The 14,013-nt window shown below is 34.9% G+C and overlaps 1 protein-coding gene across 3 annotated transcripts in view; it reads right to left on the bottom strand.

Moving 5' to 3' along the window:
* Positions 1-14,013, bottom strand: part of GYS2 (glycogen synthase 2) — an 81,056-nt gene that overhangs the window by 4,044 nt on the left and 62,999 nt on the right. For all 3 annotated transcript variants that reach the window (XM_074194303.1, XM_074194304.1, XM_074194301.1), the window contains 3 exons: positions 9,644-9,739; positions 7,365-7,528; positions 184-264 (listed from right to left, as the gene is read on the bottom strand). In XM_074194303.1, coding sequence (XP_074050404.1) covers positions 184-264; positions 7,365-7,528; positions 9,644-9,739 — 341 coding nt within the window. The remainder of the gene's footprint in view (positions 1-183; positions 265-7,364; positions 7,529-9,643; positions 9,740-14,013) is intronic.

Genomic DNA, 14,013 nt, shown 5'->3' with positions numbered 1-14,013 from the left:
CCAGGCCCATTTTCTGACCCACAGAATCTTCCATCTTAGTATTCATTCTCTGTCTGCTTTAAATGAATGTGAAATACTACATATTGATTTTGTCAGTAATTAAATTAAATGTTACTAATAGAGTTTCCTATGGGAAAGTTTACACACACACACACACAATTTACTTATTTATTTATTTTTTACCGTTGGTGGTGGTGAAGATTCAGCATGAAACTTATCTGGAAAAGCTCTGCTCAGGGTCAGGTGTCTGGCATGCATGTAGTACTACAATAGAAAAACAATTTTACATGCTTTCTTAGAAGAATGAAATAATTTTATTTTTTCTTCAAAGACTTCTGAGTTTTGAAACATTATCTAAATGAAAATTTCCTTCTCTCACATCCGTGATACTTGTGGCATTATAAACAAAACAAATTTACTCCAGTGCCACCCTCCCTAAAACAACAATGGCAGCTTATCTAATAAGAGAATGCAAGATCAGAGTTACCCACCAGGTGGCACTCCACCTGAGCCAAGAGTCCATGTTTTTATCAGTCTGTCACAAAAATCTATATAAAAGTCTATGTTATTGATAATACATGTACACCTTATATCAGATTGTTCTCCACCTTGGAGAGGGGAGGAGGGAAAGAAGGGTGGTAGAAAAATGTGGAACTCATAAACTTGCAAATGGATGAATGTTGAACACTATCTTTGCATGTAATTGAAAAAAATGAAATAAAATTTCAATTTAAAAAATAGGGGGAAAAGACTATGTTATTTAATCAGTTTCCCCTTTGACTTCAAACTTCAACACTGGCCAGTTTCATAATTTAATTATTAGATGAAATAACATCACTCAAAATAGGAAAAATATGTGATTAATGCTAAATACTGGGAATTTTCTAAATTTTTTCCAATTTTCTTACCTCTTAGTTTTAGTGAACTTTCTTCTACCACTATTTAATATAAAAGGAAAAATTCTAGCATTTACCATGTATATACACAAAATAAATAAAATAGATTAATTAGTTTTAATAGTAGGATGTAATTATTTACCCTAATTCTTTAAACCCTGACATACTTCTCATATTTCCTGGCAATATTCCTATCACAGGTTAAGAACTATGGTCTAAATCAGTTCTGTAGCTCTTATCTCATTTATGATTCCTTATTTCTTCTAGGTCATAACTCCCCCACTTCTACTAGACTTAGTTTTACTTAGCATATTGTAATTATAAAGTATATTTAGTGAAAAAAAAAGAAATGGGTCATGTTTGTCTTCATGGAGTCATTCATCTCTAGCATCATAATAAACCTTCTCCCACTGAGGTCATTGGGAGTGGTTGGAGAAATTTCTGAATCACCTATATCTATAGTTCATGGAAAGGAATAATGTTATGGGGATATATTTATGTGGGATGAATAGTCTCTCTTCTCAGTTCACCATACTGATTAAGCTTAATTTCTGGGAATTTCAGTGTTCAGTATCTTTAGAGCTAGAAGTATGGGTACAAGTTGTAAAATATGGAGACAGAAATGAGGGGAACTGCTATTCAAGACTTGACTTTAATCAGTTCAGTGCTAAATTGGGGAAACAAAATATGAAAGGAATATTAAGCCTTATTACAATAGAGAATAGTGGGGGGGGGCAGAGCCAAGATGGTGACAGGAGAGGACCATCTCTTAGGTGCTCTTGATCAAAACTTATAAACTAAGGCCTCTAACTACATTTTTGAGAGACAGAATCCACAGAGGGACCTAGTGAGGCAGTTCTCCAACCCAAGGTAACCTGGAAAAGAGCAGAAAGGCTTGGCTACACGAGGTTGGAGGGATAGCCCGCTAGAGCAAAGGAACTTTAGCCTCCCAGGGGCAGCCCCAGGGTGCTGGAAGCCATGGCTCATGGCAGCGAGGGCATATTCCTGATCTACACCCCAGCAAACATCAGGCACAACTTGGGGGATCAGCAGGGGGACTTCGACCAGAACTAGCACTCAAAGCCCAGCCCTCAGGGCACACAGCAAGCAGCTTGGCCCCAGCAGCCCAAATCCAGAAACAGGAAGCAGAAGCTGGTAAGCAGAAGCCCCCAGGGCATGAGTGCTGAGCCTAGGGAGGGGACTGAAGATAGAGAGACTGCTGAGCTCTGTACTCTGTCCCTGGAACAGGACTCTGGGGTTCTGACCACATTCAGATCCTGATCGCAATCTAGGGCCCCATAGAACAGCAGAGGCCCCTCCACCTCAAACCCGTGGAAGAGGGGTGTGCTTACGGTCATTCACAGACCAGGAGGGAAGACAGAGTGTCACACACGGAGATCCTTGTGGGGGTGTCCCACTAATACTCAAAAGCTCAGGAAGCTCCCCAAAACCAGGCACAGGCTGGAGAAATGAGTAAGCAGAGAAAAAAGAGGAACACCATTGAGAAATACTTTGTCAGTGATCCCAAGAAGGATCAAAACACTCAATCTGAAGATGAGGAAGTATAAGCTCCTGCATCTAAAGGCTCCAAGAATATCAGAAATTGGGCTCAGGATATGATAAAGCTCAAAAAAGATTTTGAAAATCAAGTGAGGGAGATAGAAGAAAAATTGGGAAAAGAAATGAGAGATTCAGGAAAAACATGAAAAAGAAGTCAGCAGCTTAGTCAAGGAGATCAAAAAAAAAAAACACTGAAGAAAATAGATGTTAAAAACCAGCATAGGTCAAATAGATAAAACAGTTCAAAAAGTTATTGAGGAGAGGAATGCTTTAAAAAGCAGAACTGGCCAGATGAAAAAGGAGATAAGAAAGCTCTCTGAGGAAAAAAAATCCTTCAGACAAAGAATAGAACTGAGGGAGGTTGCTGATTTTATAAGAAATCAGGACACAATACTTCAAAACCAAAAGAATGAAAAATTAGAAGAAAATGTGAAACATCTCATTGAAAAAACAACAGATATGGACAACATATTCAGGAAAGATAATTTAAAAATTATTGGAATACTTGAAAGTCATGACCAGGAAATAAGCCTTGACATCATTTTCAAAGAATTACTACAGGAAAATTGCCCTGATGTCCTAGAAGCAGAGGACAAAAATAGAAATGGAGAGAATCCACTGATCTCCCTGAGAAAGAGATCCAAAAAAAAAACCCCAACCCCCAGGAATATTATAGCCAAGTTCCAGAACTCCCAAGTCAAAGAGAAAATATTATAAGCAACAAGAAGGACACAAATTCAAATATGGTGGAGCTGCAGTCAGGATCACACAGGAGTTAGCAGCAACTACATTAAAAGCTCATAGGACTTGGAATATGATATTCCAGAAGGCAAAAGAGCTTAGAATGCAACTGAGAATCAACTACCCAGCAAAACTGAAGGTCCTCTTTCAGGGAAAAAGATGGACTTTCAATGAACCAGAGGAATTTCAAATGTTCCTGTTGGAAAGGCCAGAGCTAAAAAGAAGGTTTGATCTTCAAATACAAGACTCAGGTGAAGCATAGAAAGTGGAGGAGAAGAGGAAAATATGAGAGACTTAATCATGATGAACTACATGTATTCCTGTATAGAAAAATGACACTGATAATACTCATATGAACCTTTTCATTTAATAGAGAAGGTAGGAGGTTTTATAGATGAAGCACAGGAGAACACTGAATTTGAAGATATATTGTGGTGTAAAAATGGAGTCAATAGATAAAAGGGAAATGTAATGGGAGAAAGAAAAAAGGAGAGGAGGAATAGGCTAAGATATTTCATATAATAAGATTTTTCTTTATTACAATGAGCTATTGCAGTGATATGGAAGGGGGAAAGGCAAGGGGGATGAGGGTATCTTTGCTCTCATCAGAGGTGGCTAGGAGCGGAAACAGCATATATACTCAATGGGGTATAGGCATCTGGAGTAAGAAGGAGAGAAGGGGGACAGGGGGAAGGGGGGGAATGTGAGTGATGGAGGATAGGATGGGCCATGGGGGGAGATTGGTCAGATATAACACATTTTCTTTGATACTTCTTGCAAGGGCCTAGGATTGGGTGGCCTATCTGGGACCATAGGGCTGGGTGGATGCTGGGCCTAAGGGGTGGTATGGGACTTGGGGCCTCTCGGCCCCAGGGCCAGGGATCTGTCTGCTGTGCCACTCAACTACCCTACAGCAGTGTCACAGTGAAAGGAGAGAGAAAATATAATACATGGTAGTAGAGAATGAAGGGAGTTGCAATCAGCAATGGCAATGGTGGAAAAATATGGAAGTAACTTTTGTGATGGATTTATCATAAAGAATGTGATCCACCCGCAACAGAGCTGGTGGTGTTGGAACACAGACTGAAGCACATTTTATTATTATTATTTGGGGGGGGGTTGCAGGGCAAACGGGGCTGGGTGGCCTGCCTGGGGCCGCTTAGCAGGGTGATCGTTGGGTGTCTGAGGCCAGATTTGGAGGGTTCTCCTGGCTCAAGGGCCAGTGCTCTGTCTGACACCTGGCCACCCCTACTATTATTATTATTACTATTTTATTTTATTTGGGGTCTTATCTTTTTTTTGGTTTCTGCAGGGCAATGGTGTTGGGGTGGCTTGCATGGGGTCACACAGCTGGGTGATTATTGGGTGTCTGGGGCAAGATTTGGGCTCAGGTGTTCCTGGCTCCAGGCCTGGTGCTCTGTCCACTGTACCACCTGGCCATACCTATAATTATTATTATTATTCTTTTTTAAATTTAAATTTTATTTTTTTCTCTTCCCTTTACTTTATTGCTCATGTGGATCTATATTTTGGGTGGGGGAGGGGCTATTATGTTTACTCTTAAACAAGAATATTTTCATAATGTATAAAAAACATTATTTGTACAAAATAAGAATAAATAAATATTTTTTTAAAAATTGAAAAAATAGAGAATAATCTATATGTTGGGAAAGTCAATTTAAAAGTGTTTAGAAACAGCCAAGATCCAGTGTCCTAAAGTTCAATAGAAGTTAATCCAAGAGCAAAAAAAGGAACTATTTAAATCAATCCTTTTATTAAACACCAGGCTTGCCAAAACAAGCATTTATTAAATGCCAGGCAATATGCCAGCTTCTGGAAATTCAAGGAACCCCTGCATGCTATGTAATTAAAGATTCTTGTGGCTCAGTAAGAATCTCATTTAGTAGCTCGAAATTTTAAAATACTTTTTAGGAAGATAGAAGCAAAGTCAGGTCATAGAAAATGGCCATAAAAAATAGTATCATCTCCAGGTATGGTGTCAGTGCCCAAAAAGTGCCCAGAAAGAGCTAAAATTGGCAGTACCTACTAAAGATAGCAAAAAGGAATTCTTCTAATGGTAAGTTGGATATGATAAAAGATTCCAAAAGGGACAACTACTCAGGACAGAGCAAATAAGTGAGATGTGAACTCAATTCTTATTTTGCTTCTTTTTCTCCACAAAGGAATACTTGAAGACAGCTATCATATTTTTCCATCTTCTTTTCATTAGGATAAACATTTACATTTGTTTTAACATCATATGAACTAAAGGCCTTTCATTATCTTGGTTGTCCTTCTTTAAATGTTCTCTTGTTTTAAATTACTGTTCTTCCTAAATTGAAGCACCCAGAACTAAATATGATACCCCAGTTATGGACTGACCAGAATAGAGTATAGTAGTACTATCAGCTACCTATTCCTTGAAAAGGTGCTTTTCTTACTGTGAGATTGCATTAATCATTTTGACAGCTGTATTACATTGTTGACTTGTATTGGGAGCTTCATTCTTATATTGCTGTACATCTTTACCGTAATGACCTATAAGCATCTCATTGCAACATGTCCAAAATATAACATTGTATATTTCTCTTTAAGCCTATCTCTTCTACAAACTTCTCTGTTTCTTTTGATGGCACCTCCATACTTATAGTTACCTAGGTTTGTATTTTTAGAATCATCACTAATGCTTTGATCTCCCTCAAACCTTGCCAAAGTTGGGCAAATTAATTGCCAAGTCTTATCTATATTTAGTCATTGTTATCAAATTTGTGTTCTAATCCATTCCCACCTTTACACTAAAATACCCTCTTTCTTGGTTCAGGTCCTTATCACCCTTCATGTGGACTATTGTGACCATATTCTCATTGATCTCCCTCCCTCCAGTCTCTATCCTTTCCAATTCATTCTACTAACAGCTATCACATTGATATTTTACAAAGACAAATCTGATCAGGACATCCTGACCTCCTCAAAAATTGCCATTGACTCCCTGAGTAAAAAAAAAACCATTAAATTTTTAAAATATGACTGAATGTTATGCCAACAAAATTGAAAACTTATGCAAATATATGTCCAACTCTATTTTTAAAATAGATACCAAACAATTCAAACTCAAAAGGAAAATTGAGAAAGTCAAAAGAAAAAAACATTTTTTTGAACCTGAACAAGGAAAACATTGCTACACATAAAGTTTAGAAACCACTGGCTTATATTTTGACCACCTCTATGCATGGTTCAGGTAGACCAAAGAAAGAAGTCATGAGAGTTGAGGAATTAAGATGTCAGGGTATTCAAAAGAGGGCATAAGCAGGGGTCAGAGTAGGAAAAAATACTCTGAGCCAAATACTAAATTAATTGAGAGGATAGAAACCTAGATGTCTAGATATGAGAGCAAAAAAGATCTGGGCTGAATGGAATGAATTTTAAAAGAAATGAAGTATCTGCTGAGTTTTGCTGAGAGAGAAAGATTCTGAAAATGGCAATGGAGAACAAGGAGTAGCTAAACTCCCTCTTCTCTACCTATGTGTCTACGTATGTGAGAAAAGGAGCACAACCCTAAGACAGGGTGCCAAGAGATAATTTAATCTTCAAGGGAAAGTTAGCTTTCAGAGAAAGATGGAAAGAATGTAAAAGGAAGAGATACAGGGATAAGGGGAATTTGTTAATCAAATAGGAGAATTATGACCGAGTTAGTTATGGAGTAAGTATGGCAGCCAGCATCTACCTCTGTCACCATCCTTTCTTTTAAAAAAAAATTTATTTAAGGCAATTTTTTTTTATTTAAGGCAAATATGTGACTTGCTCAGCATCACACAGTTGGGCAATTATTAAGTATCTAAGGCTGAATTTGAACCCAGACCCTCCTGATTTCAGGGCCAGTGCTTTATCTACTGTGCCACATAGCTGACCCCTCCATCACCATTTTTGATGAGATTCCTTATAGACCCACACTGATCCCATATTAATTCTTGACATCTCATGAGGTACAGCTCACCTAGCATGAGGATAGTGCTGTCCAGCATGGAGACAGAGCCTAGCCCTGAAAGGTGGTGGTTTAAGGACCAGGTGAGAAAGTGGGTTGGTCAGAGAGCTGTTCCTGCACCATTTCTTAATCTGGGGAAAGGCCCTGACAGCCTCAGTTTAGTTCTTACTCTAATGTTCACTTACCCTGCCCAAGTATTTCCAGTCCAAAAGATCAGAGAGTCTTTCAGTTCTGTTTCTCTGGATAATTCTCTGGCGACGCGACTGTTTGCAGAATCCATAGAGAAACTGAGTAAGCTGATTGCAGGACTCATCTGGTGAGCAGAACCTCCTATCCACAATGTATATACCTGAAGGGCAAAAAGGCCAAAACAAACATAAATTTAAGTTTTTTGGGAAATTTTCTCCTTTTCTTCTCTATTGTATTTTTCCTTCTTTACCTTATGTACTGTTTCTATTATTCTTTTCTTTCTTTCCTTAGATTACCTATCATCTAGTTTCCTCTTTGCCTCCAACCCACCCTTTTCTATATGGTCCTTTACTTTCCTCTTACTTACACTTGGTTATAAGTAAACAACTGATAGAGTGGGAACCTTGAAAAATTATTATGCATATGTGTGAGAACAGTATTACGGTCATAAAATGTTAAAGGAGAAGAAATGACTGTATGGCCAGAACCTGAATGCTATTTTTCTAGTTTTATTTGCTGCTAGATCATTTAGATGTGGTCTTTTTTTAACATTTATTGATTTTATTCATTTTTTATCATTTTGACATGATATCATATTAATAGAATTTCTACTGATGGTAAATTAATACATTTCTTGTATGTTATTTACAACATTTTCTGATGTTTAGAGAAACATGTAACCAAACCTGCACAATTATGCATTTATCATATAGATCTATTTCACTGTAGGCAAGTGCCTAATTATTGGATAAATATATTTAAATAACTCATAGGTGACCATAATAGGCTAGTAATGTAACCTGACAAGAAGGTAAATTGCTCTTGTTTGGATCACTAATTCTTTTTTTAAAATTTTATTTATTTATTTATTTTGAATTTTAGTTTCCCCCAATCTTGTTTCCCTCCCCCCACCCCACAGAGGGCAGTCTGTTAGTTTTTGCATTGTTTCCATGGTATACATTGATCGAAGTTGAATGTTATGAGAAAGAAATCATATCCTTAAGGAAAAAAATAAAGTATAACAGATAGAAAAATTTCATAATAAGATGATTTTTTTAAATTAAAGGTACTTTTTGATCTTTGTTCAAACTCTACAATTCTTTCTCTTGATATAGATGGTATATTTTCTTTCTCTGGTACAGATGGAGAACAATATTCTCTATTGCAGATACCCCAAAATTGTGCCTGATTGTTGCACTGATAGAATGAGCAAGTCCATTAAGATTGATCATCAACCCCATCTTGCTGTTATGGTGTACAATGTTCTTCTGGTTCTGTGGATCACTTATTCTTTAGAGCAGAAGTTCTTAATTGAGGCTCCACAAACTTTGTTTCAAAATTTTTTGATTAGTATTTCAATATAGATGGTTTCCTTGGTAATCCCATATATCTTATTTTATACATTTAAAAATATATTCTAAGAAGAGGTGGGAGGTCATACATAGACTTCACTAGACTGCTAAAAGGGTTCATGATATACCAAATTTTAAGAATCTCTGTTGTAGAGCTTCCCTCTTGGAGTCAAAAGAAAGTAAAAAGAAAAGGTCTATTAGCATCACTGGAAATCATGGGTAAGGTCAGATTGTTTTTGGGGGGAGGGACAGAAATATACATTCTTTATCAATTTACTCATCCCCTACACTTTGTTATTATAACACTTGTCCTGGACAGTAGAGGGCAAAACTGATACATAAAAAGAAAAGGAATTAAAATAAAACTCATTTTCCTGAGGAGACTAGGTCCCAGAAAGTTTACCTGTTTTTCTCAATAGAAAAAATAGTAAGTGGCAACATCAGGATCCAAACCCACATTCTCTGCTTCCAAAGTCAATAATCTTTCTACTACTTTGCTCTGCCTAGCCTAGTGATAATGCCCTGGTTGGGGCATATCATTAAAGCTTAAAACTTTGTCTTATCTATAGCCACAGATTTGATTCTAACTTTCATTTTCACCAAGAATATGGATAATAATTAAATGTATTCTTAGTTCCATAGAATCATATGCAAGGCATATGTAGGGAGAGACAGACAGTCAGAGATAGAGTCAGACAGAGAGACAGAGAGAGAGGGAGAGAGAGAGAGAGAGATAGAGAGACAGAGATGGAAAAGATTGAGAGATGATGAAGATATATAGATATAAATAGATGTATATAAATAGTATATAATGGACAGATATAAATAGATGAATAAATGAATGGAAAGAAAAAACTCTTATCACACACACATATTTAATCTATCTTGTTCTAGATTTAAGCTAATGATTAAAAAAATCTTACCATAAGCAGCTGGGTCAGTTATATGTTCCTGCATGAAACAGCCAAAACCAGAGAGATTTGTTGTCACACTAGGAATGCCCATCACGGTGCATTCAGCTGTCAATAGGCAGGGAGAAAGATTTACTATATACTTAGAACTTTATACTTTTTACTACTTTATATATAGAGCAGAATTATCCTGTGGAGAAAATAGTCCATAGTTTCCATTTATCTAATGCAAAAAGATTTCTGATTCAAGTAGGAAAAATTGTTGACATTTTCCTTCACCTAGAATACACTTGCTTTCTCACACCATATATAGACCTTGTTCTAAATTTGTGAAGTAGGCAAAGCATATCTTTAACATTCCCCATTTCTTTTCCCTTGCCACTATCGTTTTGCACTCAACAAGTACCAATGGACTCAAGTTCTTTCCCTTTTCTTCTAATGAAAGCCTGAAAAAACAGTTTAATGATTTTTTTTGTAGTTAAACTGCAAAATATTCACAAGACTTATTAAAGTGTTACTCTATCTCTGAAAAATAAAACTTGCATTTTAATAGAAACCAAACTTTTGACCCAAAGTAATGAATATCTTGCCATTTTCAATTTTTTAACTAGAAAAAATTTATGGAATAATTCTCAGTCTATAAATTGAATTTTATTTGAACACAGAATACATAGAATAGTACTATAAAGAATAGAGAGAAACCATTCAATTTGGTAAAATATAATATTTAATTTTTTCTTTAATCAATTAATTACTTTTAGATTAAAAAAATCAGTGCAGCACAATGCAATTTAACAGACCTCCATTTAGTTGTATAAGAGCCAAAAAGGCAGCTAGGTGGCACAGTGTAAAGAACCAGCCCTGGAGTCAAGAGAAACTGAGTTCAAATTTGATCACAGACACTTACTAACTGTGTGATCTTGGGCAAGTCACTTAACCCTGTTTGCTTCAGTTCTTCATCTGTAAAATGAGTTAGAGGAATAGAAAACTACTCTAATATCTTTGCCAAGAAAATTTCAAAATGGGGTCACAGAGAATTGGACAGGACTGATGCAACTCAACAGCAAATCAAAGTTGAACAAAATTATTTTTACTAATATATTTTGCAATCTTAAGAACTTAGAAACTGTTTATATGATACATTCACAGAAAATACACATTTCAACTAAATGCAGAGGTCACAATTATTCCCTGGCTTACAAGAGAATTACATTTCTTAGGGTCTTAAGTTTTGGGGGAAATATGCTTCTTTAAAGATGAAAAAAAGAGGGGGGATGGTTGAGTTTTAGATACTAAGAAAACAAATTTAATTAATATTTCTGACTTTCCTAGGAGAGATTATACAGCACAGTTATCAACATATTAGGAGTTTTGAAACATATATATATATATATATATATATATATATATATATATACACATAGCTACTGCATAAATAAAAAAGTCTTCAATATAATTCAATATGTTTAATTATTTTGATCAGTATAAATTTATAAAACTCCAGGAATTAGCCAACAGGCAAATGACAGAGTACTGTTTAATTTTGGGGTAGGGTAAAGTGACAGATGAAGAGATTAGCCTTCCTATTGTATCTAAATTCAAAATTCTTAGATAACTCTTTACTTTGTCTCAGTGTGTGTGTGGAGGCAAGGGTATAGAGTATGTGTGTAGGTATATGTATCATGCACACATTATGTCTTCATAGTCTACAAAATATTAGATGATACATTTTTTAAAATCAGGCTCTATATATTCCTAAACATAGCACAGAATAGGACTAAGATAACCTGTACCAGCAAAATAAATTATAATGAAATTAGTTTAAATATATATTCACACTCATATACTCAGATCATAAGAATATATTGTTTAAAGATTAGGTTTTTTTCCCTTCCTATTTTTTCCTTCATATTCAATGGTTAATCTTGAGAAATATTAAGGGTAATATGTTAAATGAAAAAGCAAACTTTTTGTTAACAGAAATAAAAGGGAATTAAGGTATTAAGAGATTTATGTAGAGTATTCAATAGTAACTGACTTCATGTGCCCATATTAACTATTCAAAAAATGAAAATAACCTCACTGAAGCTGAAATAACTAATTAATGTGAGTAGCACTTTGACTTCTTTTAGGGCACAAAAAGTCAGTTGAATAGGCTTCTATGTCCTATATGTCAATAATTCTCTATTTTTTCTCTCTTCATTCCTCCTTAAAAAACACAAAGCTTGGGGTTTTTAAAATGCTGATTAACTTGCTTCTTAGAAGAAATCTAAATGGTGAGATTATATTCTATGCCTGTTTTATAGGCCAATAATTTACTCTTTCCTTGTGGAAATCCATCTTTCACTCTGGATTTTATACTTCTTTAGACACTAGTATTCACTTTTTAATTACAATTGAGTTTCTGAAGATTTTCAAAGTTCTTCATTGTGGTAATCAAAGCTGTAATTCATAGTTCTCCAACTTCTGCATTTCCTTTTTCTAAATCTTTAAATCCTTGTTTAGTCATTTTAGTAATGTTTGATTCTTTGATAAACTTTTTTTTGGCAAAGGGTTACCATTTCCATCTCCAATTCATTTTACAGATGAGAAAATTAGGGCAAATAGGGCTAAGTGACTTGCTCAGGGTCACATAGCTAGCAAGTGTGTGAGTACATATTTGAATTCAGAAAGATGAGTCCTGACTCCAGATCTGACACTCTATTCACTCTACCTTCTGGTTGCTCTACTTGAGTGAGTCTAGAATTGATAATTTCACAAGGATGATTGCATCACAAAGACACAATAGTTCCTTCATTGGTTTTAAGATTTATTATTTTTCTGAAACTTCTTCCTTTAAAATAACAAACTAAATTATTTTTAAATAAGTAAAGAGATAAATTTCTGGTTTACTATAAGACAAAAAAATTTTTGCTTCAGATCTGAAATTAATTCTTTTTAGTTGTTAATCAGGTATAATAGATCCAGTTAAAAACTGACCCATCTTGGTGATAAAGTAACAGTGCTACTAGGTCCATGAGAAACCAATGAGATAATGGCGTTGAGAATAAACTGTGGAAAAGAATTTCTGAATGTTTACAAGAGGTACTATTGTATTATGTTGCTATATTACACTTAAAAGTATACACTCTACCTAAAAAAAAGTATGCACTTTTGAAGTTAGTTTAGGGAACAATGTAAATAATTGTCTTCTATTCTTTTTATCCCTGTCATTTTTTTTCAATGAGAATACCAAGAGGTTGAAAAGGTTGTGAGCATATATCTGCATGTAGAAAAACGGATTTTGACCTATGATCCATAAGATATTTAAAAATTATTTTGATAACTCTATTTCAATGTTTCCTTAATAATCCTATGTGTCTTATTTTATATATTTAAAAACATTATTTTGAAAAGGGATATATAGGCTTTTCTAGATTGCCAAAGGAGTCAATGACCCACAAAAATATTAAGACCATCTAATATAGAGGAAAGTTATTTTATGCATTTAAGAAAAGTATAGGAGTGACCTGGAATTGAGGAAGAGGAAAAAAGCAGGTCTGTCCCAGAAGTAAGAACCAGAGCAAGTAAGTATATTCCTATTTCTATATAGAAATATATTAAAAATATAAATTTCTAAAGTTGGGTGTGTTTGTGTGTGTGTGTGTGTGTGTGTGTGTGTGTTAACTGAGAATTTCTACCAGCCAACATGCATTCATCTTCAATGACCTATTTTATAATAAACATAACTTAGATTAGGTAATACAGTTATCTCTTCCATATAACAACTTTCCTCATTGTGGTTTCTGATATATAATGAATTGGCATAAAAAATTAAATGAGAATTTTGGTGGAGTTTTGAGAAAGCCACAGTTGACTCATCATGAAGGACAACAGATGACAGAGAAAAAGTTTAGCATCTCAGAAGTACATAAAATATATGTATAGTATTGTATACTATCAATATATTTTTATCTTTTAATAGGATAATAATTCACACATCTCTGGGAAAAATTTTATGTGGATTTTTCATATTTCAGGGTGCCACACTCAGCCACCTATGTGAAATGGATAGCTGTATCTACTATTTTATACATTTCTATTTAAATTCATTACTATGAATAATGAGACATCAACTGTAAATAATAATAATAATAACTCACATTTAGATGGTGCTTCAAGGTTCACAAGAGTACTCACAAGTATTACCTTTTATCCTTGCAACTACCTCCAAAAGATAAATGCTTTTAACTATTCCCTTTAAGTTGAAGAAACAGAGAAAAACAGGGTCACACAACTAGCAAGAGTCTAAGGACAGATTTGAACCTAGGAATTCCTTACTCTAGGAGTATATTTTAAAATCTTTTTTATTGCCACCTTTTGTTTTTATATTACCTTCATTT

This window comes from Macrotis lagotis, chromosome 7, assembly GCF_037893015.1.
Source record: "Macrotis lagotis isolate mMagLag1 chromosome 7, bilby.v1.9.chrom.fasta, whole genome shotgun sequence".
NCBI lineage: Eukaryota > Metazoa > Chordata > Mammalia > Peramelemorphia > Peramelidae > Macrotis > Macrotis lagotis.
This window is presented reverse-complemented; position numbering and strand designations above follow the sequence as displayed.